The sequence below is a fragment of the Harmonia axyridis genome, chromosome 1, assembly GCF_914767665.1.
Source record: "Harmonia axyridis chromosome 1, icHarAxyr1.1, whole genome shotgun sequence".
Taxonomy (NCBI): Eukaryota; Metazoa; Arthropoda; class Insecta; order Coleoptera; family Coccinellidae; genus Harmonia; species Harmonia axyridis.
In genome coordinates this window covers 17,287,794-17,312,626 of record NC_059501.1, presented here as the reverse complement: position 1 = coordinate 17,312,626, position 24,833 = coordinate 17,287,794, and the positions used below count along the sequence as shown (strand labels likewise).

Sequence of the window (24,833 nt, the reverse complement as noted above, 5' to 3'; positions counted from 1 at the left end):
ATTCATTGTTTAGTGAGAGGATCTCAGAGAAAGAGAATCAATTTTGTGAAAACCGCGAAACCGAAAAACTGTTTTCAAGCTACATATAAGAGAAAATTGGAAAATGGAGTGAAATGATAAGTGCTCATAACTTCTTCATTACTGCTGCTATAAACATGTAAGAAAAACATTCTACAGTCACTTCTTTCAGTAAAATCCATTGGTGCAGTCATTTGCTTTTCATTGCAGTTTGTTTCGAAGTTTTAATACAAACTTAAAAATAGAATTACATAAAACATTTTAAAGGGTTGAAGTGAACAAACCTACAAAAATTAAACAAAATCGGAGTGCTGATTTTCAAGTTATGGATAAGTTTAGGCCAATTTTCATGAATCCTCTGTATCCCCGAAATTAACAGTCTAAGGATACACAACAAGCTACTTCTTCGAAAGGCCTGGATGACCTTCATTCACCACTAGGCTATGGCTAATCACTCATGGTACACCCTGTATATCTAAGAAAGCTGATATTTGTATAAGACCTTTTACGCCATATTACAATGCTCTGCGGATACATAACTACTGACAGTCAAACACGAAATCAATATTGTTCATGTTGGTCCAGAATTTATTTTACGAGCAGAAATTTTAGGAGAACAAATAGATACCTAATGTCTCTTCAAAGGATTTCAAATTATTGGACCAGAATTTTGTACAATTTATAGAAACCATCCTTAAAGTCTGCATGACCTTTAGATTTCTTATTTAACAGTTTAGTTCTTGTACGTAGAAATTTGTTCAAACTATTTTCCTTTTTTTCCTAGTAGTCTAAATTCATATCACAATATGATAGTATGGATATTTCCAAAAGTATTCTTCTCAATATAGGAGTTTTCAATAAGAATGACACCATCCAAAATGGATATAGGGGCAACACTGTATATTATTTTTTGTCATTTCTTATGTCATTTATATTCCATAGAGTATGCTTTCATTCAATCATGGATAGATACAGGCTCCAACAACGTTTAAAAATTGTTTTATGATAATCAGAATCTTTCGATTATTGAATGACATAACCTACTAAACACAAATGACATAATAAATGTCAAAAATAATACAGTGTTGCCATTATAACTACTTCAAATTGTTCAATTCCTAATCGAAAACTCATTAGTATTCTTGACGATCTTTTATATTAATTTTTTGCATCACTCTACTTCTGCATGTTAACTTATCTAGACAGTAAATCTGAAGAAGTTTATCATTGAAGAACAAAATCCTCTAGGTGACAGTGACAGCGTTAAATCCAGTGCGGACTTGGTCGAAATAAGGAAAAAGAAGAAGGAGGCATTGTCGAAATACCTGAGGAAAAATTCGGACTTGAACAAAAGTATGGGCATAGAGAAAATGATGCTTTTCAGGACGAAGCAAAACAAAGGAAATATAGACGTTTGGTGGCTTTATGACGATGGAGGTTTAACGATGTTGTTGCCCTATATTATTTCGAGCAGACAAGATTGGGAAAGTTGTAAACTCAGAATATTCGCACTAGCAACGAATATGCACATTTTGGAAGAAGAAAAGGCCAAGTAAGTGAGATGGTAGAATCTAACACGTCAATGTCAATCAATTACTTCCAGGGCATATCGCTTTTTTCAGTTTAATTTAAAGATTCAAAAGATGCGTGCCAAAATTTTGGAACATAGAGGTTCTTTTTATTTTTTTCTTCATCTTCATCGCACTTTCAGAGATTTTAAAGATCAAATCTGAAACAAAGATTACGTTTTAGGGTTCGCATCATTCATTATGCCGAGTGATTGTCAGAATCTATAAGGAGATATATTTTCAGGAATAAAACCATTTTCACCCCATTAACTTTTCTGTAGTGCGCCGCGGGGGCAACATCTAATATGATATATCTGTTTTGTTCATGCACTTGTTATTATTTTTCGCATCTGTGACCGTTATCAATGAAAAAAATGAGATTTTTTTTGTAAATCATTATATACAATAACATTTTTCAACGAAACAATGAAAGAGAAAATGAGTGGTGTCTTTGACTTCCATTCTCATTTTGATGTTTAGGTCTGTTTTGAAGTATTTAACGTCTTTTTGAAGTTACGGATGTTCCATATCGTGTTCAACAATTAAATATAAAATGAACTTTGCGGATATTTTATTCATTGGATTTCTTATTTTCCACAAGCTGTGTCAACATAACAAAAGGCGGACAAGTTTTTGAAAAAAACCAAAATTCATTTAATATTTCAAGATGAAGTGTAGCGCAATAACATAATATAAGTATAGTTTATGGGCAGAAGAAGGACTTGAATTCCATAGAAAAATATCTTCTTGCAGATTCTTCTTATTGCTCGAAATGCTGCATAATGGAAGCCCTACATTGTAGCCTATATTTGATATTTAATGTGGAAATCTGAAAGAGCTATATTTTTTATTATTAATTATGAGCTCATATAAGTCTGTCCACTGTCCAATGAATAAGATTCACAACATTTTAATACTTGTGTATCTCTCAGAAGAAATATTGCTTTTACTATTTTTCTAGGTGCCCCATATTCCTATAATGCATTTGTCACATTCAACATTGATGTTTCCCCCATCAAAATCCTAAAGAATTAATTGAATCACCCTTTACATATATTTATACACCCGCATGTATGAAAATGAGCTTATAATCATCTTAGATCAAGTTGATACCAATAATTTAATTCTCAAATATTGGAACCATCAACATTAATATACCTAGCAACATATTATTAACGAATTGTAATATAAAGCATTCGAACTTTTATATTCATTACCCTTATGCTTTAATTCTCTATATTGCTTCCAACTGAATTGAATGAATAATATTAGGTAGTTAACATTATTTTTTTGGGAGAATTATTCATTATTCATTCAGAATTATTATTTCATTATTATAATTACCATCTTATTATATGATTTATATGTATACAAGCGTTCCAACTGACATCACATTCAGATTGATTCGAGGGTCTTAATATCTCTCACATTCATTGATACATTTAGTTCCAAAATATGTTCAATGGTATTATAATGGAGATGTATATGTAGTAGGTACATTTTATTTCTTTTTCCAGCATGGCCAACCTCCTCACCAAATTTAGACTGGAATATTCGAGTTTGGAGATGGTTTCATTGTCGGATAAGCCAAAAGATGATACGATAGAATTCTTTAACGAACTCTTGAAAGACTTTAAAACAGAAGACACACAAGGAGACGGTATGTTATATCGGAATTTTTCTTTATAATGACGATAACAACAAGATGTTTTTTAGAAGCGAGAGTTTCCGAACAAGAAATACTTGCCTTACAGGAGAAAACCTATAGGCAGTTGAGGTTGAGAGAGTTACTACTCGAAAAATCCAAGCATGCAAACTTGGTAGTGATGTAAGTACATATTTTAAAGTTTAGTTATCCAACATAGGCTTAGAAGTTATGTACTCTAGCTACAGGGGGTTCCTGAATTGGAGGTGCATTTCGAGTTACAGTCTGTTTCTTGTGGTCCTATTTTTTTGTGATGATTATAGGAATCTTTGCTACAGATTTGGGTCAATAATCACCAAAATTAATTTATTCATCTACCCTAAACACATCACAAAAAAAGATTTTCAAAATATCTTTATTTACTCCCTCAAAATGAGATCCGCGTCTTTCTTATAGCGACTGGAAAAAGAAACTTTTTTGTAGTGTCGATAATTTTGTAACCCCACAGATAAGTTTCATGACTGAATATTCCTTACAGGTCATTGCCGATGCCCCGAAAAGGAATAGTATCGGCTCCTCTCTATATGGCATGGTTAGAAGCTTTAACAAGGGATTTGCCACCTTACTTGTTGGTAAGGGGCAATCAACAGTCTGTTTTGACATTTTACTCATAAAGAAACTGTACATAATGAAATACATAGACCTAATTTTAAGAATAATTCGAAATGATCACAAACATTTCGTTCTAGTTCTAAATAATATATTATTTATTTATGACAAAGAATTCCATTACCTCAAATATTGATATGTTTTCACTTTTGTTACCCTGAATGTCGAAGATCAACATTTCGGATTATTCTATATTCCCAGAACAAAAATATTGTAGTATAGAAAAACATATTTTTGTATTTCGTAATTTTATTTATTTATAATATATTTAACAAACTAATAAATTTTAATGTTTATACAATGTAATTAAAGCAAAACTCAATAAGTATTTGCAATTGTGATGTATTTAGTAACTATAATATCAAATTAATAATAATATATAGAATTAATTTCAATATTTAATTGAAAGCACCTTTAGGAATGTCTTATAGTAGGTATGTTAGATTCTCATACAGATCTTATGAACATGATTTATGATTTGAGTATTTTGATTGAAAATTTGAGCAAAACAAAAATGGATATGGCAGTCACACTTTCACCATTTGCATACTGAAAAATTAAATGAAATTTTTGATGCGTTTTCGATCTATGAAAAATATGCACTCGAAAATAAATAGAATAAATATAAAAAATACTGTAGACAACATTCAACATCATTCTCTCCAAAATTCAATTCCGTAAAAAATGACAAAAAATTTCAAAATACAAATAAATTAAAACAGTCTATACACAATACTGAAAATTGCACTCTGGATTTTTTCTATAATAATTCTGTTTTATATTTATCACTATTGTTTCACTGTACATAAACATATTCGAATAAATAGGAGTCTAAAATTGCTTTTTCCTTTTTTCTGAGGAGTTCAAAACATCGTTAAAACTTCAACAATGAGATTATGCAAGTTATCAATATGTACATTTAACAATAAATGTTATCGATTATTATCAAAATTTTTTACAATTAGCCAGATCTTATTCACTTCCATTGTTAAAAATACAGTTATTTCGCTTGAAAATGTTAGATCAAATTTGCAATTGTCATAGTATGTTCCACAAAGAGATTCAAGATTTACTCTAATGCTACTCTCTTTGAGAAACTGAAAAATTTATTTTCGAACAATCTCATATTTGAAAAAATGTATAAAATTCCAACAACAAAAACTTTTTATATAAAGATAGAGCAGATCTTGAATGGTCAATATTTCATTCAAATAAACTACAATATACCAATTATAGGTTAAAAACACTACTTCGAGTTTCAACAGCATATAATTGCAAAAATTAGTCGAAAGCTTCCAATCCAAATTGGAACTTTTTGTAAATATTCCGACTACTATAATACCGAAAAGTTAGAAACTTCCTTATGTAGATATTTTCAGTTAATATATTAAAGAACACAATATTCAAAGCCACTAAGAGCTCACAAAGGTACTGATTTACAAAAAATTTTCCGTAACCTTCCGAGATAGGGTACTAAAAAAAACCTATTATATGTCGATTCCATTGAACATATGGAAGGAACAATTGAATGTAAATGTGTTAGATACGAATAACATTTTAAAAATATCGTGACGGTAATGTAGATAATGAGTTGACCTTCAAGGACGACTTCAAAAAACACTGAATATTAAAATTGGATCGAACATAAAAGTTTGATAAAATGCTGGTATGAGTTAACATCAAATTGAGGTACTATTCATCTTAATCAATCCAGTAGGCAAGGAGGCTACGGACAATACTCAACTGCATTTATATACCAAGAAATTCTGGTGTAAATGCATAACAGTTTACAAAAATAAAATCACCAGTATTTGGTGTCCACCGTTTCAAAGTTGACTCTGTGAGTCATTATTACTCATTGTTATTTTTTTTGTACAAACACTATCATTTTGTATTCAAAAATTTTTGACACATGATGAATTTCAATGAGGAATTATCAATAATTGATGAAATGAAAAACTGAGTAAGCCAATTTGAAAAAAGGCATAAATGCCTTTGTTCATCTTATGAGGATCTACATCTTTTCCAATTGTAGTTCAGAAAAACGAAGTCAAAATTCAGATTAGGAAGTTGGAATTTAGAAAATAAATCAGAAGTTATCAATTCAATTTCCGATAATTAATTCAGAACAGTACCAAATGTGAGGTAGCAGTACAATATGTAATATAGGTATTACACGTCTGTGAGAATAAATATAAGAAAATAGTTTTACGGCGTGCAGACAAATTTTCAACTCTGGAAAAAGTACCTCTTCAATCTCCTCGTTAGCTCAGTTGGTAGAGCGACGGACTAGTGATTCGGAGGTTGCGGGTTCGAATCCCGCCCGGGGAGGTACTTTTTCCAGAGTTGAAAATTTGTCTGCACGCCGTAAAACTATTTTCTTATAGAATAGATATGGAAATAGATATGGAAACGAAAAAGTCGATGAACTTGCGAAAAGAGCATCAAAGTGAACACCTGATGGTCTTGGACCTTTCTGTAGGTCTGGAAAAGACCAATATAAGGCAACGGTCGAACAATGGGAGTTGAACAATACAATAACTCTCTGTAGGAACGCTTCTGGTCTTGCTAAGGCAAAGAAATTTGTGGTGCTTTCACCTATAAGGAAGCTCTTGAAGCTCCATGAGCTGAGCTTTTGGTAATGGTGGGACTGCTGACAGGACACTGTCGGGCAAATACCTTTTTTACCTCATGGGTAAGTCAGCAGATGAGATTTGCAGGCTGGTGGAAAGGAAGTGGAAACAGCCGAACACATTTTCCTATTTCTGAGCTTCAATTTATAGAATCTGAATTCCAATTCATATTTTCTTAAATAATTTTTCATTTCTTGAATTACATATTGCTATTCTGAAAAATAACTTCCTATTCTCATTACAATTTCCATTTTCTGAAATTCAATTTGTTTTTCTTAATTACATTTCACTCTTTCTGAATTACAATTGGAAAAGGTGTAGTGATTATTTATAGTTCTTTATAATGAGCTTGTTTCTTGTACTAAAATTTTCTGATTGTTAAAATATTGTAATGTTGAAAAATAACTTGCTTAATACGTCATCAACTCAATCAGTTAACATTCATTGATCACTTCTGCTTCCAAGAAAACTTTACATCTTGGAAAATGAATTGTGAGGTAAAATATCTTTGAACATTATCGTCTTTTCTGTACTAAAGGTATTTGAAATAATCGGAACGAAATAAAAAGAGCCTCCCACGCAGTGTATTTATTGAATTAGACTGCTGTGGGAGTTCTTGTATGTCAGTGTCTCCATTTGGATATCTGCGCAAAAATGTCAGCTCTGAGATTTTGAGCAAAGCATATGCCCAATATCTGTGGAAGAAAAAGGAATTAAGTTAGATGTTGACAAAAAGGGTTTTCCATTAAGAAGCTTCATTTTGAATAACTCGATATCTGGGCAGCTGTCATATTTTTACATTTGACAAGTGAAAACTACGCCATTACATTATATTATTTGTAATATGTAGAATTGTTTTATTTTCTCCTTATATATCGATGTATCACAGACTAGTAATCTGTGGATGTATATTGCGAATGCATTGTTACAATTTTTTGCCTTCTTTGTATTTTTTTAAATCTTTAAACACCACTGCAGCTATTAGTGAGTACATATTTTTGGGTTTGTCCTGTCATGTACTCCATTTGAATAAATAAATAAATAAAATAAATAAATTACTAAAAATGGACGCATTGAAAATGTTATAATGCTCCACGAAAATGGTGAAAATTTTGCAGTCACAGTTCGAAAAACAAATGCACTTTTGGGTCGTCGTGAATCACCTTCCCGACCGTCAATACTGAAACTGGAAAATTTGAGTTGTTGGAACAAGTTTGTGGTGTCATAAATCGAAACTGTGTGAGTCGCTCAAAAAAAAACTGAGATACTGATGTGGACGACATCTATTTAAAACAAGACGGCGGTACGTGACACACAAGCAACGATACAATCGCAATTTTACAAGAAAAGTTTCCTGGCCGTGTTATTCCAAGAGTCGATCACAATAGGCCACCGAAATCTTGTGATTTGATACCTTTAGACCTTTTTGGAACCACGTGAAAAATGAGCTATATGCCACAAATGATTCAAGACTTTAAAGACGGAATTTCTGAGGAAATACAGAGGTAAATGTGCGAATTGATCATGAAAAATCTCAAGAAAAGGACATGGTGCTGCAATTTTCCTTCATTTTTAGAATGAAATGAAAATCCCATTGATTTTTTTTAAAATGTACCCTTTATGTTAATATCAAAATGAAAATTTTTATTGGTAAACCCTTTATATTGATTATATTGGACAATTTCAACCAATTATCCCAATAGTAATAAAAGTGATATCAATACCAATAAGAATTTATGCAGTGTGTAGAATTAACTCTATAGTGCAAAAATAGCAGCTGAGGTTAGAATATGCAAAGCAAAAAGATAGGTTAGATTTGAGTAAATTATGAAAAAGTTAACCAATGATTTAATCATGCACATGCTACTAATGCTTTACATTTCTTTCCACTATGCATTCCAATATCATTTAACTGAGCAGCCCAGTGATATGTGCTTGCAGTCATCTTGGAAATTGTAGTCAGCGAAGTAAGTTAGTGAGCACTTTTAAATAGGAGTATTTTACATTTGTTTGAATACCTGCATCCAAAGAGGAGTAAAGATGAGTTAAGCTTATCTTGTTATATTTAAACAGTTAATAGCGTACATATTTGTCAATACGTTCAGAATGCTATTAAAAATTGTCTAAGTACATGGATCTGTTCAGTCTAGAGAAGCTTCTAGACAAAAGCTAAAAGTTAATATACCTCTAAGGTTATGAATTTCAAAAAGTTTCGTAGATTAAATTCGAGTTGTTTAAAGAACTCACCAATGTATAAGACAATTTTCTACCAATGTACAATTGATTTGAAAAATAAGCGAGCTTATTCTTTCAAGACGTGGCGGTCATTTGATATATTGCACTTTCAATTACATTATGTTATGTTGCTATAAATGGTCAACCCTGCCACCCTAGAAAATTGTTATTCAGTGTTATTAATTGAGCATTTTGTACATGAAACATCCCAAAATTCACTTACATGGAAGAAAAAGTAAACAAAAATATATGTAGCTATTGGAATCATGTTTCTTTCCATCCACTCCTCAATTGCTTCTAAACAACCTCTTTCATTTATGACAAGAGAAGCATTGAGATTCTAGAATGCAAAATTGAAAACAAAAAAATATAATAGGTGAACATGTAAAAATGAAAAAGAAATCAGCGCAAAAGATGGAATTGCAGCCAACACTGAACAGTGACAATTCTTTAAACACTCTCAATATCATGCTCTAACTTTTGATGTGATACCTGAAGTACCATTACTGCAACATTTACAGCAGCTACAGGCACTAAATTGGTCTCTATCCATTCTTCCCCTGCTCTCAAGCAGCCTCTTTCAAATATATGCCTATTTCCTGTCTGAGTTGCAACGAGGAAAAATTTTTTAAGGAATTTGGATTGCAAAATTGATTGATAGCTTTGTTCGTAGGATCAAACTTCAGTACAAATTTTGATGACTGATCAAAGGGTGTTTTTTAACGAAACTATACAGGTTGGCCCACATAAAGCAGTCCAGCCATATATTTCTGTGAGTATTAATTTTTATCAAAAACGTTAAATTAAGTACAATCATCCCTTTCAGCGGGGTAGTAATTTTCCCAACAATCTTAAATAGGTATAGGATTTGAGTCACACATAAGTTTGGAGGTTTTGCAATATAATTTATTAATATGTTAAAGAATTTATGTTCAAACCCTCCGAATACCTCTCTATCACTAGACAACGCAAAATGCAAGGACAAGAAACTTATAGAAGTGAGGAAGAAGCTTCCTTGAAGCCATCCCAGGATATTGGAGTTCATTAGAACTCTGGAACTGGGAGGTAAACTGTAGATCAATCACATAATGGCAAGAAGATAGGGAGCACAATAGACCATCAGATTGCAGTTCAATGGAACCTTCTTAAATTAAATCTAAATCTAAGGTTCAGCAATAACAACAATTTATCATTCTGCTCATATTGTAAACCAACGAATTTGCAATAACAAGATTTTCCCCACTAAATAAAACACTCCAAATTCAATAGCATGGTTTATAATTTCCTCTTCCAACGAAAATATTCCAACAAATGATGAAAAAAATTTAAATTTATCGAAGTAATTTTTTTTTAAAGAGAAGCAGCGGGATTCGAACCATACTAGGACTTTGTGGAAGAAAATTATGTTTACGGTATCATCATACCAGTTCATATTTTCAACTATATAATCATGCCTTTTCAACTTTTTGAAAAGAGACTTTTTTAAGTTTTGCTTAAAAAATGCATTGATCGCGCTCTTTAGCTAGGAAGATCAATGCGGTATAGAAACCAATATTTTTCACCAAATTTCATGCCGTAAACTTAAATAGTTTCCAAGAAAAGCTTTGTATGGCCAATGGACTGATATTTTCATTCTAATTCTGGATTCTATACATTCCAATAAAAAGTAAACTTTGAAAATTCCAATGGTTCTTCCTTGAACGATTTCAAAATTCCATTATTGAAAATAATGAATCAAAAATTGGCCTGTGTGAAATATTTGGCTGATATGTTTTATTTGTGCCTTCCTGTATTTTAAAATTAATTATTATCAGATACATTGCATTGCTAGTTCTGCTAATCAACTAGAAGATTTTTTCTCTCAAAAACATGCATATTTTCATTAAAAGATTCTATGAACACAGCTAAAAATCTCTGATCACAACAAGTTATTTCAAGAATTTACTAGAAGATTCAATTGATGAATTATTCAACACTTACAAATCCTGGTTTCCTCACATCATATCCACATTGTTTGTTTTTTATTGCTTCCTGGAAAATAAAGTAGAAGTTAAGTATCACCTATATTTGCAAAATATAATAGAATTTTTAAAAAGAGTAATTATGTATGTATTAAAATACTTACATTGGGTTTACGTTTACAACAAGAAAAGGGTACACCACAAGCTTCCCTACTTCCAACATCACTAGAGGAACAGTTGAAATATTGGTTGTAGTCCCAGTCCTTTGGACCATCTACTCCACAGCAGTGCAACTATTGAAAACAAATTTCAATTGACATTTTTGCTTCAAATATTAGGATGAAAACTTACCCATTCCTCCTGTATCCAATCTATGAGATTCTGTTGGTCTGGATCATCTCTATAGTGTACAATAAAAGTTTGGAAGCCCGTTGATGCTTGAGATTTTATCTACAATAAAAATTTAGAGTAATTTTAAATTAAATGACCTTAAATAATAGGTTATACTCAAAAAAATGAATATTGATCCTAAATTATCTATAAAATTTAAGTGTTCAACTGATTCAATTCATTTTTGTTTTCTTTGCTATTGAGTAAAGTATTGGTCTTATTTCTCTATTCCAGTCACTCTATTCCATAACTGTTATCTGACCAATGGAATATTCCATTAGAATTTAGAGTATATTACAAATAGTTGAACATAATTATTACTTCTGCAGGAAGTTTTCTTGGTCAACAACAATCAAACATATTATATCATTAAAAAATATTGATCTTACCCAATCTTTGAATATGAATCCTAGAATTCCAGCACTCATCTCAAAGAGGAGTAGAATGGACAGAATAAGAGCATACTGAAATCATTCATATTTTAATAATTTCACACAACTGTGAATATTGATTTATACCATTCCAAGAAGACATGTATTCTCCCGTAAGGCTCCAACACAACCGGTGAACCCGATTAGGAAAGTGAGGGCTCCTATACATATCAGAACGAAGGCTGGATCAAGATAAATGTTGGCCACTTTTCCTAAATTATTGAAAGTGTCCTTTTCAGTCCAAGCCCATAAACCAACAGCAAGAACAAGAAGACCGAAAAACTGAAAATAAATAACAATCTTGATAGATAAAATAGCTTTTTTTACCACTTCAAAACGTGTTTTCTTTCCAACCTTCAGTATTATGAGTATAACAAAATACATCAAAATGATATGATTGAAATATACCTTTGACCCACAAAATATAATTGGTACTTTTTATAGGATAAGTCCTGCATGATTGATTATTGGCAAGGACGAAGAATGGGTTCAAATAGTCAGATAACTATGTGGAAGAACAATTCAAAATTTGAGAGGTTTCAAATAATTTTTGTCAAGGTATATTTTAAGAATCTTGGATATACTTATAATAAACTTAATACATCTTCAGGAATGCTTTATGGATTGAGTAGGTGTAAATGAATCATTTACTCACCCATAAAACAACATTGAATGTGAAAATCAGATATTTCAAACAACTGCTGACTTCACTGGTATTCCTTCTTCTTTTCCTCTTGTGGTGATGAGACTGGGTTGTTCTGAATGTTTGAGTTTTATTTTGGTGTTGAACAGTAGTGGTTGTCGTCGTTGCGACAGCCATGGTCTAATAAGAACTCCAAACTAAATGACTAAATGCAAATTATCACAGATTTATTCATGTTTCCATCGACTGATACCCCGAGGTTTCCTTGGTACTACAATATAGACTCTTCCATTTCGTGGTATTGAGTGTTTTCCCGGAAAAACCTAGTCTGCTTCACTTTTCAGAAACGACCACAAAGGAAACAACATGTCAATAATAACATCCAATGACGTTTGCCAAAGTGAAATTAACCTACGTTTCGATGGGTGTCAACTTTGACAACGTGAATGAGAGTTTAGAGCTACACCTGACCTCTTTGTGTATTGGACCTACTCTGGGATTGTAAGATCTACTGATACCAAAATAAATAACTTCTTTGGTTCTATTTTCATCTATTTGAATATAAAATCGAATAAGTATGAAAGTATTCACTTTTGTACTATTGCTATGGAAAAAAGAAGAAACTGTAATTGTTGAAAAATCAAGAGAACCTGTGAATTTGGAGATTGGATTTTTCATTGAAATGAAATCAATAATCCCAAATTTAAATTATCGTTTTACTCATGGCTTATAAGAACACTAAGGATTTTTAGTCGACATTTACCTCTAATTTACAACAAAAATTCTTCGATTGCAGAATATCGACATTGATAGATAAAGTTCTAAGCTGAATACCAAGGGATTTGTCGCAGCTGATTTTCATATACAATTTTTCATTCAATTTTCGGAATTTTCTACGTATAATGGAAATATGAATTCACCGAAAACTCTTTATAAGTTATGGTGGTACGTTACGTGATATAATAAAAACCTTTGGTTGGGTTCTAAGAGCATTTTCTAGAAAGTCCAAGAAATTGATAATTGCTGGAAGAAATCAATGAAAATTTTTATGTCGATGAATTGTCCCACCTGTATAATTTACTCTCATGAAGTTTTTTTAAAGTATTATTCCATTTTGTCTCTTCATCGATAGACTATTTTGTGACCCTTGAAATATGTATTGAATAGAGTTCCATGTGTTAAAATGGACCCATAAGTCGCCGAAGAAAACCAGAATTTTGCACGATGATTAGATTATATCATTATTTGGGCTGGGACCCAGCTTCTCAGAACTGCGCCATTTCGATCTTTTTTTTCATACCCTGCTCAATAATTTCGAAGGAGATCTTCTATAGAGTTGGCATATTTGACAATATCTGCAGGAGTTATAGATATCATATTATGAAGATGTAGAACCATTCCGCCTAGGTGTGTGGTTTTTAAGCCAGTCGGTTCTTGAAATTTGAACAGCACCTGGTCGGCTGTTTCTTTCTTCGATTTGCAGAGGCTGCAAATTTTCATCTGCGGGCAGGCAATTCGGTACAAATGGAGTATGTACTGAAAGTGCCCTGTCAGCAACCACACAACGATCCGAAATTTAGTCAGTGGCAGATGCAGAATCTTCTTGATGTAGGACAATTAAAATTGCATAAATATTTCTGCTTGCGCACACGTCTGAATGCGTTAATCTGGCAAGTCACTTTGCTTTTCAGTACCCACAGGTACCGCCAGGTTTTACCCTTGATGTTTTTTTCATAAGCTTTTCCTTCTCTTCGATACCACAGTGCCCAGGCATGTTCTTGCTTTTAGCCAGTAAAAGCTTATGGATTTTTAAAGGAGGGCAAACTCTGAAAAATGCTGCCCTCTACACAAAAAACCCAAGACGGACAGTCCAGAGCTACTCATTCTAAGCCTATAGTTTTTTCCAAAATATATGAATTCATAGAACATCATTCATTTCAATAAGGATAGGAGAGTAAGGAATCTGAAATAACACCAGATTTAAAGTGAAATAATAATAACCGTATTATACTGAATTTTCAAGAAAGTTCAAGAAATTGATCAATGCTGGAAGAAATCAAAGGAATTCTTCTTGTCGTTGAGATGACAAAACTGTTCACTTTACTCACGTGGAGTTTTTTAAAAGTATTATTCCATTTTGTATCTTCATTAATAGAGTGTTTCGCGATTTTACTGTCTTGAAATCTGTATCAAGAACAGAATTCCATGTGCTGAAAAGGTCGTCGAAGAGAACTATGATTAGATTAGATTACTATTATTTTTATTAGGGTTAGGACTTCTTGGTTGAGCCAGCCTGTTCTTGACATTTGAACAACACGTGGTCAGCTGTTTCTTTCTCTGACTTGCTTTTTTACGATTATCGTAATACACCCATTTTTGTTCTCTATTCAGAATGAGATGCAGAAATCCCTTCCATCTTTGCCTTTCAAGTTGCTGTTCACAAACAAACAAACAAACGCCGTTCAACATCTCTCGGCTTCAACTCGTACGGCACACAATTTCCTTTTACTGAATCATTCCCATAATACTTTCAGGAGCTTTGAAATGGTTTGTTGCGTCACTCCCAATGATCCTGCCAATTCTTGTTGCATTTGACACGAGTCTTGATCTAGTAATGCTTCCAATTCTACATCTTCGGAAATCTCCTCTCTTCCACCGTCATGCTAGTCTTCGACGTCCAAATCAACGTTCTTGAAGCGTTGATACAACTCTCAGCACGTTATTTCACTAAAGGCGGCCTTACCATAGATATTTGAGAGCATTCGATGAGCCTCAGCCGCTGACTTCCTTATATTGAAGCAGAAAATTAAAACCTCCCAAATGACGAGAATTTAGCTCGTATAAGCTAACATCTTTAATCGAGAATAACTTCAAAAATACCTAAGCTTATTGTATGACATCTACAATCTATATATATCGACTACCACTTACCGCTAGAGTTATTTATTGCAAAACGTCGGAAGCAAAGTTGTACACCTAATATTGATTTTTCCCTATCACAAGAACTCGCACCCAATATGAAATTTGGTATAAAGCTTGAAATTTTTATTTCACAATCAAATGCCTAATCATAACTCAGAATTTGACCACGGTTTCATCATCAGTGAGCTGAACACAATCTTTTGGGACCAACCCCGGTTCAAAAGTCGAAAAATACAGACATCGCAACGAAAACGAAATGACATAGCGCTTTGTTCAGAAAACAAACGTTCAAAAAGTCAATTACCGAAATGATATCACTGAATGAAACCTTCTGCATATGCAAAAATAATGATTAGGTAAATCAACAAGCATAGTCGAATTTCCCTAGTGAGTTCCAGGAAACCTGGACTTGAAATAACAGAATTCTCATTTGAAAGTATAATTATAACCAGGAACAGAATGGAAAATTATCCTTTTCATATGAATATCGATGGAGTAGATGAACTATCATCGTTAGAACAATACGCATTGGCAAATTATCTACTATTTCTGAAATAAAATAGATATAGGTATATCGCCACACAATGCCTCTACCGGCACCTGCGCCATTTTGTAACAATACAATAGTAAGGCAGTTTCCAATGGGAATGATACAATAAAATGATTATAATGGCAACACTATATGCTATTTTTTGACGTTTTTTCTGTCATTAGTTTGAGTGGGTTATAACATTCAAACATGAAAAATACATGCTACAAAAACGTTAAGATATTGTATGCACGACATTTTTCGAACGGAACCATAGGAAACTCATGAAGAATATCGAAAGCAAATGCCTTCTATTTCCGTAAAAACAATCAATCATTCAATCAATCAATCATCTTTATTGGTGTTAATATACAAAAGTATTTACACACGTCAGACATCTGAAATACAACTACAAACTACACAAAAAAAAACATGTAAGTCTCCAAAGCAATCAATCAAACTTTAAATCAAAAAACTCATTAAAATTATAAGGAGCCTTATCCAGTAACAATGTTTTAATTTTATTTTTAAAACAGGTAGGTGGCAGCGATCTCCAACCTACAGGCAGCGTATTAAAAAACTTGAAGGCCAGAAAGTTGGGTCCATTCTGCGATCTCCTCAGTCTGTAATATTGTACAGGTATATCATGCTTGGCTCTAGTGTCATGATCGTGAACATCCGCACCCAATCGTCTCTCCCCAAGGTTTGAATAAGCATATAGGAGACACTCCAGAATGAAGATGCTAGGCAGAGTGAGAATCCTCAGATTAGCGAAAGATTTCCTACAATCCTCACGATATTTAAGTTTATCTAAAATTCTGACAGCGCTAGGTTGTAATCCAAACATCCTCTCAAACTCCGCACAGCATCCCCACACTAGCATGCCATACCTAAAATGGGACTCACAAAGCGAATAGTAAGCTGTCTTTAGTGTATCCTGAGATAGAGACAGCGCAAGACTTCTTAATAGGAATATATTCCTTGATATCCGAGCAGACAGGAAGCCAACATGCGCACTCCAAGTGAGCTTAGTGTCCATAAATAAGCCGAGAAACCTCACAACTCGGTCCCCATCAATAGGTCTCAATGAAAAAGTCTTCAATTCGGTTTTATCATCATTCAAACTTAAACCATTCCCAGAAAATTACTTTGAGGCCTCAAAACGCGCATTCTCAAGCAACTCAATCCCCTTACTAAAATCTTTTTCAGATATATTGATAGTTGAATCATCAGCATAAAGAATTGTCAAACAGTGATTAAAAAAATCCGGAAAGTCATTTATAAAAATCAGAAAAAGAATAGGGCCCATGATTGAGTAATGCGGCACCCCAATAGTTATATTTAGGATAATGTGAAATAGTCATTCTAATATTCTGAAATTCAAGAGAGTTGTTTCATCAGAATTCATCATTTAAACACGCAATTTTAGGGATTATTTTTTTGAATTGTAGCTTGATTCCTCAGCAACATAACTATTCAGATGCCTTCCAGTAACGTTTTATTCAGAAAAACCTGTGGAATGTTTGATTTTGAGACAGATTCTTCACAATTGACACACGAGATTGTTTACAAACACTCAAATGTTGTCCGATTTTTTCTGTTCATATTCTTTTTTTTTAGTCCGATAACTTAATTTTTGGAAAAATTTCAGCACTTATCTACAGTTCTTTTCAATTTCAATTCATATACTGAACCAAGGAGTACATAAACTCAAAGAAAAGTTAATTGTATTGATGAATTCTGCTATCATTGAATCGAGAAACGCTACTCCATAAAAACAATGAAACAGTTATAATTTCAAAGTTCGGTGCATTATTTTATCGGTTGTACTTCGTATCAAGAATGTATTAGGTACTGTTCATTGAAATTGCCCGAAGCAGTTAATGCACTAGTTTATACATATAATGAACAAAGTTCTTCTATCTAATGAATAGTTGACCGGAACAACGAACATTCAACATTTCAGAGTTGTGGTATTGATTCAATATTATCAATTAATATAGGGGTATACGTTGAAGGATGTAATTTCATTTTATTGATGAAAAAATCCTTCTATTCCATTCCATTTGCGCTATAATTATACACTAAATTAAATAACTTATGTCATTCATGTCAAATCGTAAGCAAGTTCGTTTGACTATTGAAAAATATTAATAATAAATGTTTGACAACTTTGATTTAATTTAATGCACGCAGGAAAATTTTCGGGTGAGTTCCAATTTCGGGTAATTAGGCAAAGTGAATGCTTATACCGCTGACCAATTTTTCGTAGAACTCACAATTTCAGAAATATTCTACTTTGAGTTTTTGGAAAAAATCAGTAAAAATTGAATCTCTCTAGAAAAATCGTGATATCTCCTGAAGTATTCGTCACAGACCCCTCGAATGGAAACGTTTCTTGAAGATCGAGCTCCGATCTACAACATAGTGAGTATTCAAGTCCGTATCTTGCGTCCAGGAGAAATGGCAGCGTTGAGAGAAATTTTCAAATTTTTGTTTGAAGATTTCAGTATAACCTATAACTTCTGAAATAATGGACTAATTTCCAGACTATAAGCATTTTCGAGATCCACGTAATCGAATCAATCGATGAAAAGGAACAAAATTCCCATGGAGAGACTTTTAATCTTTTCGAATTTTCTAAGGGTTAAATATGGAAAATTATCAAAAATTTCTTGATATGAAAATTTTTGGGTGAGTTCCAATTTCGGGTAGTATAGTGAATGCTAATACCGCTAACCGATTTTTTGTAGAACTCACAGTTTCAGAAATGTTCGATTTAGGAATTCTGGCAAAAATCAGTTGAAATTGAATCTCTATACAAAAATCATTATATCTCCTGAAATATTCGTCACAGTTATGCCGGTTCAGAATGCCGTTAAGGTTAAATGAACACTCGTCCGAAAAACAGATATCGAATATGTTGTTTTGATTACCGTTAATCATTTCACTGACCACTCCACAGAACTGGAGTCGGCGATCGGGATCATCCTCATTCAACCAATCGTATCTTCTGGGGATGGAATTTATTTTTTTCAGGATTTTCATGCTTGCTGGGCGTGAAACAACAGATACATCGGACAATTCCCTAGTACTCAAGGTCCCATCCATTTCTACATGACCAAAGATAGTCAAGTCTCTCGCTTCGTCTCTTTCGTGTACCCTCTTTTTCTTTCCGACTGAATCGGTAGCGTCAAATTTTGCGACCAGTTGCATAATGTGAGCAGCGGATTCATTTTTTCAGGATTTCGTTCGAATACGAATAATATTCTCGAGATAAATTCCACATTGTATCTTTCAGTATTTTCGCTGTAAGATATTTCATTTTCGATGGATATTTTGAAGAGAAATTTTTGGGTCCGATAGTACTCGATACGATCTTCAAAATAAGTTATAGCAACACCCCTCACCCCTATTTGAAATCAAAAGGTTGTACCCACCCCCATTAGGGGTTGCAGTTACGGGAATGCAAAGAGCGGAAATGTTTTCCCTCTCGAATCAGAAATTGATGGGTACCAGCGATTTTCCACATTTTCATTATGAAGCCGAAAAATTGAAGTGTTCAGTATTCGTTGGACCACCATTCATATAAATATCTTACAAACTTTTAGTCAAGTCATACATAATTAAAAATGAATATTCGAATACAAAATACCAAAAAGCCCCAGGCCCAGTTTGAACCACAAACATTTTTAGAATTCAACAAATTGATAATCAAGTAATAGGACGTAACTAAGTTTACTAATACATGACATCACAATGCGAAGTCAGAGTAGTGAGCATTTTGGCGCGAAGCCAAATTCGGGACAAAGAAGGTCGATATATTGCACCAAACCATCGTTCCACACAATAAATTTTTTTTCTGGAAGGAATAGATGTTTCAGACTATCATAAAAAATTGTTTCACCAAACATGTCATCATTTTCCTTGAAATTCCAATACAATTCGACGCGTTTTCAAGGAAATTTTTCCTGCAAGGGCTCTAGACCTGCTGGAGGCATATCCTGCAGGATCGGCGCTTGCGTTTCGAGAGACGCAAAATGAGCGTTGAAAGTTTTGGCGCCACGATGCTGACTTCAGTGCCGTATATCGAAATCATAGCCTGCTGTATTCCTTCTCCAAAGGACTAAGGCGCGATAGGCTTACGATGAAATGAAAAAATGATTTTTAACGAGTGAGATGATGTCTCATTAGGATTTAAGGACTCTTAAAAGATACGTAGGTGATGTCAAGACATTACGTCGCAATGACAAGATTTCTTTTTGTGACTTTCAATAGTGTCGAGTGATACTTTTGTGGTCTGTGCCTGAGTGTCCTTGATTTTTTGATACTTCCAAAAATGTTTGTAAGTGGAGGTTGAATAATTTAAAATTGAAATCTTAATCTATCTAGTTGTGGATAATAGAATTGAAGACGAAATATTACAGAAGATTAACAAAAGCTGACAGAGAATAACTGATTAGTTTTTGTCTGACTATCAAATGAGGTATTGATGCATAAAATACACTTATTTTTAGAAAGATTAAATGTTGAAGAAATAATTCGAACACAAAACCGTTGAAACTTGTTAATAGTTATAAAAGAAACTGTTAGTTGTGTTGGTATTGATATATTTTGTGTAAATTTCATATATTTTGAACTGGAATGATTTTCTTCAAATAGTTTTGAATATTTAAATTCAATTAATTCACCACATTATACTTCGAATTTTGAAGACGAAAAGGTAATAATAAAAATATCTGATATATGTCTGGAGTTAGATAATTATTTTGATTAAAATTTTAGGAAATCTGATGAATCCTGCATTTATATTTTTATTGAATTTCGGATATCAAATTTATCGAATTACATGAGATTCTGTGCTAAAAAACAGAATCTTCAAAGATTAAACTAGTTAGTAAAATATTTTTTGGAACGTGGAATATCTGAAGAATTTTAACTTCAATATACGGACCCTTTGTTTGGTTTCCTGAACAGTCATTGAAATTTGGGAGTGGATATAACGAAATTTTCAGAAGTGTTCAGAATTTTTCTCGAATATGTGATTCATTATTTAGGTGAATATTTTGTCGAAACAAACTGTATAATAATCCAAATTCATAATATGAAAGACTTTAATGTAATTTTCTGCTTAAAAAAAAAACTCACACACCATGAAAATATTCTTGAAAATTTTTCATTCCGTTGAATATTCAAGGGAAGTACCGACAAAAAAGGAAGGCATATACCATCTGAAATTGAAATTGTTTGTCATCTTCAATCTTTCAGAAATTTTTTTTTTCCCTTTAAAGAATTAAATCAACGTTGGTTCGATTTTACGTTTAAATCCATACAAATAATTACTTATTTTCCATATATTCTTCACACACATATGAATCCGTTCGTACAAAATTAATATTCAGGATGAAATGGAACTTAGATATGTATAAATTAGGAATAAAATGATATTGACTCACAAACATTTTATATTCACCTCATCATGTTTTTACATTCAATATTGATTAAATAATTAAGTTATTATACGAACAAACCGACAAAAATGAAAGATATGAATATATGAAAGTATTCCGGTTCTTTATAATAAAACTAACTTTGTGTTCGAATACTTATTTAGGGATATAGGTAAAGTAATACAATTATTCATATTTCTTTTCTTGATTGACTGAATAAGTTTCTTTGAGCTAAGCTTCGGAAATCAAAGCTGAGAAATCAGAAAATTTCTGATCTTGATTAATTTCATTTGGCTTTTAATTTTAAATGATTCTAAACAAAGTTTAATATTTTTGAATGATGGTTTGCCGACCAATAGCCAATGTAGTTAAAGTGTCTGTAATTTTAGAATTTTTATCCAGGTTTGAACTCGTTCGAAACTCCTCAAATTCAATTCTGCCATCCGTATACATAATAACTTTCGGGAATTACCTAGAAACTTCAAATTTGCGGGGTAGATACGGATCTTAAATGCTGCGGTTAATCCTTAATGAGCACCAGGAACTAGGGGTTCCGTAGGTATGACCATTCGAAATATTGTTTTTTTTGTTAATGTCAAAACTGCACATTCGATCAATATAAAATTTGCTTTTGGGTCTGAAATGACGATTTAAATCTAATTATAATATGATCGCATCACCTAAACCATAAAAAACTAAGGATAACAGCAGAAAAATTACCCAGTATTTCGAGAACACAAATGCGACCAAGTTGGGATTTTGGATATCAATATGAAATAATATTTTCAAGCTCGTGCAAAATTTCAAGCTGATCACATCTTCAGAATCTAGATAATTCGAAAGGAATATTGGAACAGAAATGATTGATATTTCCGTGATAACTGATCCGATAGTTTTGAGATTTGGTATGCTCTATCAGAACAATACAGAATTCAAGCGCGACTTCGAAAATAACCTCCTATTTCAGTTAAATTAGGTTAGGCACATTAGAAAAAAATATTATTATTATTGTAATATAGTTATATATTTTAAGTTTCCGAACAAAGTTTACGTGATGAATTTTACTTTGTCAGTTTCATAATAATTAGTTATAATATCACAAGAGTATAGACAATATTCGATTATACACCGATTGACGAGACGTAGTTCGCGCACAGCCAACAGAAAAAAAATGCATTCAAAGAAATACTGTCACAGTAAGCCAGTCGTTCATTTCATATAATGTATTTTGAAACCCCTGATTCGATTTTTCGGCCCCACCTATAGTCACAAGACATTTACTTAGATCTGGAACAGGTTGCTTGACTTCTTCAATTATAAAGGTATAATTTATACTCATAGGTATAACTCGAGAAATGCTGATGATTTCTGAAAAATTCACAAAATCACAAGTACTTCGAATATTTTCATTTACCTTCCAGTTGTAATTGAGTCGCAAAATTAAAAATCTTATCGAAAAGGGTTCGCACTAACATGGAGACAAGCAAATCACGGCAAAGCCAAAACTAATCCAATTTTCCGCTTCCCGAATAGCACAGAATAATTGCAGTTCGCCCTGCAGTATCAGCATGCCTCAAATATATTTTTAGAAACGGCCTTCGAAGAAATAGCGTAGGAATATTCTCGATTTGTTGCCGCGCCAATTAGATAACGTGCTAGACAAGGAAGCGCTTTAGGCATGCCGCAGACCGTTTACTTCTTAAAGAGCAAGTGAGATGAATATACAAGAATCGTGAGATAGAGATGAATATTATGGAAAAAAACGCCACTCCGAATGAAATGAAATTGAGGTTGAGACGGATTAATTAAATATCCGAATAATTCGATAAGTATGTGTAAGTTTCAAGATTTATTTGGTGACTCACTGCCTCACCTCCCCCATAGGACGAGCTGCCACTGATATAAAGAAAAACAATTTCAAGCCTCTTCTAAAGTTTATTTCTGATAGCGTCATCAAAATGAAAATTCAAAGAACCGAAGAAAAAATAAGGAAAGCTCTGGAAAGTCTGGAGCTGTGAGCTCTTGTCCATGCACCAATTAGACACATATTTTATATAAAGTTATGTGGTATCCAAGGGTGCATCAATGAGAGTGTTTAAAAGCTCCTGACTTCACGTAAGTGCTTTCCTCATTTACCATTAAAGTATTACTTTGTATATAGTATTTCACTAATTATTAAACAGATTAATTTTCAAAACCACTTCATATACCTCCTCATTTATTATTTTAATTGAATTTTCGCAGCGCTTCCCCTGTTTACGGGTAGCTTGATTCAATCGAAAGATATAGCTGGCGTGCTATGACGCACTAAACTTGTTGAACATTCATGTTCCAACACCTGTAGTGTTGAGAAGGACCTCGTCGCTGCAGTTTCGTCGTTTAGTTTGAGAACTTTAAGGGTCTTACAGCTTTCTATATTGAAGTTTGAATGTATGTTTGAACAGTTCCATTCATACATTCCGGTTATATACTCGCAAATTTCTGGAGTTCAAATCAAGTTTTGAAAATAATAAAACCTTTATGAAACAGAGATTTCAAGAATAAGGGAAGCACTGACGCCAGGAGTTTTTGAGCGCTTGTGCCGTCATGCGCTAATTGGAGTCCACATTACCGTATATAGATATATTGAATATAGACTTCCAGGCTAAATTGGAGCATGAATGGATGAGAGCTCAAAAGATCCTAAATTCACGTCAATGCTCTCTTCATTTTTTTTCGATATTCTTTTCGAATTTTATGATTGTCAATGCCGTTTTAGGCTGTTTTAGGCACTTCTATTTGAGGGGCGACAATTCGACTCAGTTTGCTTTCCGCCTTTTCATATTTCATCTTGGAATCTTAGAAACAACATGAGGTTGTTCCGATCTGCTTGGTTTGTCAACATTCCCTGCCATTAAAATCTCCAAACCGCCTTTACTATGCCGCCTGTATAATTAATAACACCTGGCAGCCCAACCAATATGAACAGAATTCCCTACTACCCCCATGGAAAGGGGAATAAAATCATTATGTATTTCACAAAGACGAAAAAAAACACCACCTTCGCTTCGAATTATTTCGAAGCTTACACGTTCAACATATGGAAAATTCCTACGATTTTGCATTCGAAACTAGTCACTGTTGAAGGTTTTCAGCGGAACACAAAATGGTCCTGACAAATCCTAACCTGTCTTTTATGAAACTCATCGTAAGTGATGATCAAAACATGAGTTTATTAGTTTGGTATGCAAACCATCCAAATAGCTGACGCCTTCCAACAAAATATAAAAAGGACAACCCTATAAAAAATGTAGGTGTTGTATCGATTTTTGTAGAATAATGTATATATTATTTTTGTTGATTTTTATATTTTTATTAAACTATGTTAAAAGAAATTGATCTCTATTTGTGAATTTATTTGAATACTGGCTACTGCATTATATTTTGTTTATTTAGAAGTCACGTACAGGCTCACGCCTCTGTGATTGTATGTTTATACCCTGTAGCTTATAGAATAAACCATTTTATTATTATTATTTATTATTATTATTCTTTGAGTATTAGGTTGGAAGAAGAGATATCACTCCAACTGAACAGACCATCATTTATCAAAACCTAAACAAACTTTATTGAAAAACAACACTTTTTTCCTGATATGAAACCGCCATAATTTTTTACTTTGAACCCAAAAATAACTCTCCAACAAGCGTTTGTGCGAGTGTTTAATTTCGGGAACATACCCATACAATGAATTTGGCTG

At 32.9% G+C, this 24,833-nt stretch overlaps 3 protein-coding genes and 1 non-coding gene across 9 annotated transcripts in view; 3 read left to right on the top strand and 1 right to left on the bottom strand.

The window, feature by feature from the left end:
• Positions 1 to 4,740, top strand: part of LOC123688668 (bumetanide-sensitive sodium-(potassium)-chloride cotransporter) — a 28,499-nt gene extending 23,759 nt beyond the window's left edge. For both annotated transcript variants that reach the window (XM_045627302.1, XM_045627294.1), the window contains exons 13-16: positions 1,267 to 1,570; positions 3,104 to 3,246; positions 3,303 to 3,414; positions 3,770 to 4,740. In XM_045627302.1, coding sequence (XP_045483258.1) covers positions 1,267 to 1,570; positions 3,104 to 3,246; positions 3,303 to 3,414; positions 3,770 to 3,905 — 695 coding nt within the window. In that variant the 3' untranslated portion in view covers positions 3,906 to 4,740. The remainder of the gene's footprint in view (positions 1 to 1,266; positions 1,571 to 3,103; positions 3,247 to 3,302; positions 3,415 to 3,769) is intronic.
• Positions 4,741 to 6,158: 1,418 nt separating this feature from the next.
• On the top strand, positions 6,159 to 6,231 carry Trnat-agu. Its single transcript has one exon. It is a non-coding gene; the product is annotated as a tRNA-Thr (tRNA).
• Positions 6,232 to 6,911: 680 nt separating this feature from the next.
• On the bottom strand, positions 6,912 to 12,604 carry LOC123688684 (tetraspanin-5). 4 transcript variants are annotated; one of them, XR_006750086.1, is made up of 9 exons: positions 12,206 to 12,602; positions 11,638 to 11,832; positions 11,509 to 11,583; positions 11,081 to 11,179; positions 10,894 to 11,022; positions 10,749 to 10,799; positions 8,992 to 9,108; positions 8,781 to 8,923; positions 6,912 to 7,228 (listed from the first exon to the last, which is right to left on the bottom strand). XR_006750086.1 is itself a non-coding variant. In XM_045627333.1 (9 exons), the coding sequence occupies exons 1-9, from the start codon at positions 12,368 to 12,370 to the stop codon at positions 7,157 to 7,159; spliced, it is 1,014 nt and encodes a 337-aa protein (XP_045483289.1). In that variant the 5' UTR covers positions 12,371 to 12,604; the 3' UTR covers positions 6,912 to 7,156. The 4 variants fall into 4 exon arrangements, 3 of the variants coding, with proteins under 3 accessions (XP_045483289.1, XP_045483275.1, XP_045483267.1); XM_045627333.1 differs by lacking the exon at positions 8,781 to 8,923 and adding an exon at positions 9,261 to 9,371 and having other exon boundaries at positions 12,206 to 12,604; XM_045627319.1 differs by lacking the exons at positions 8,781 to 8,923; positions 8,992 to 9,108 and adding an exon at positions 9,261 to 9,371 and having other exon boundaries at positions 12,206 to 12,604.
• A 7,136-nt stretch (positions 12,605 to 19,740) lies between these two features.
• The window catches only part of LOC123679699 (dopamine receptor 2), a 258,175-nt gene continuing 253,082 nt past the window's right edge, over positions 19,741 to 24,833 (top strand). For both annotated transcript variants that reach the window (XM_045617116.1, XM_045617124.1), the window contains exon 1: positions 19,741 to 19,989. The gene's annotated coding sequence lies outside the window, so the exon portion shown is untranslated. The remainder of the gene's footprint in view (positions 19,990 to 24,833) is intronic.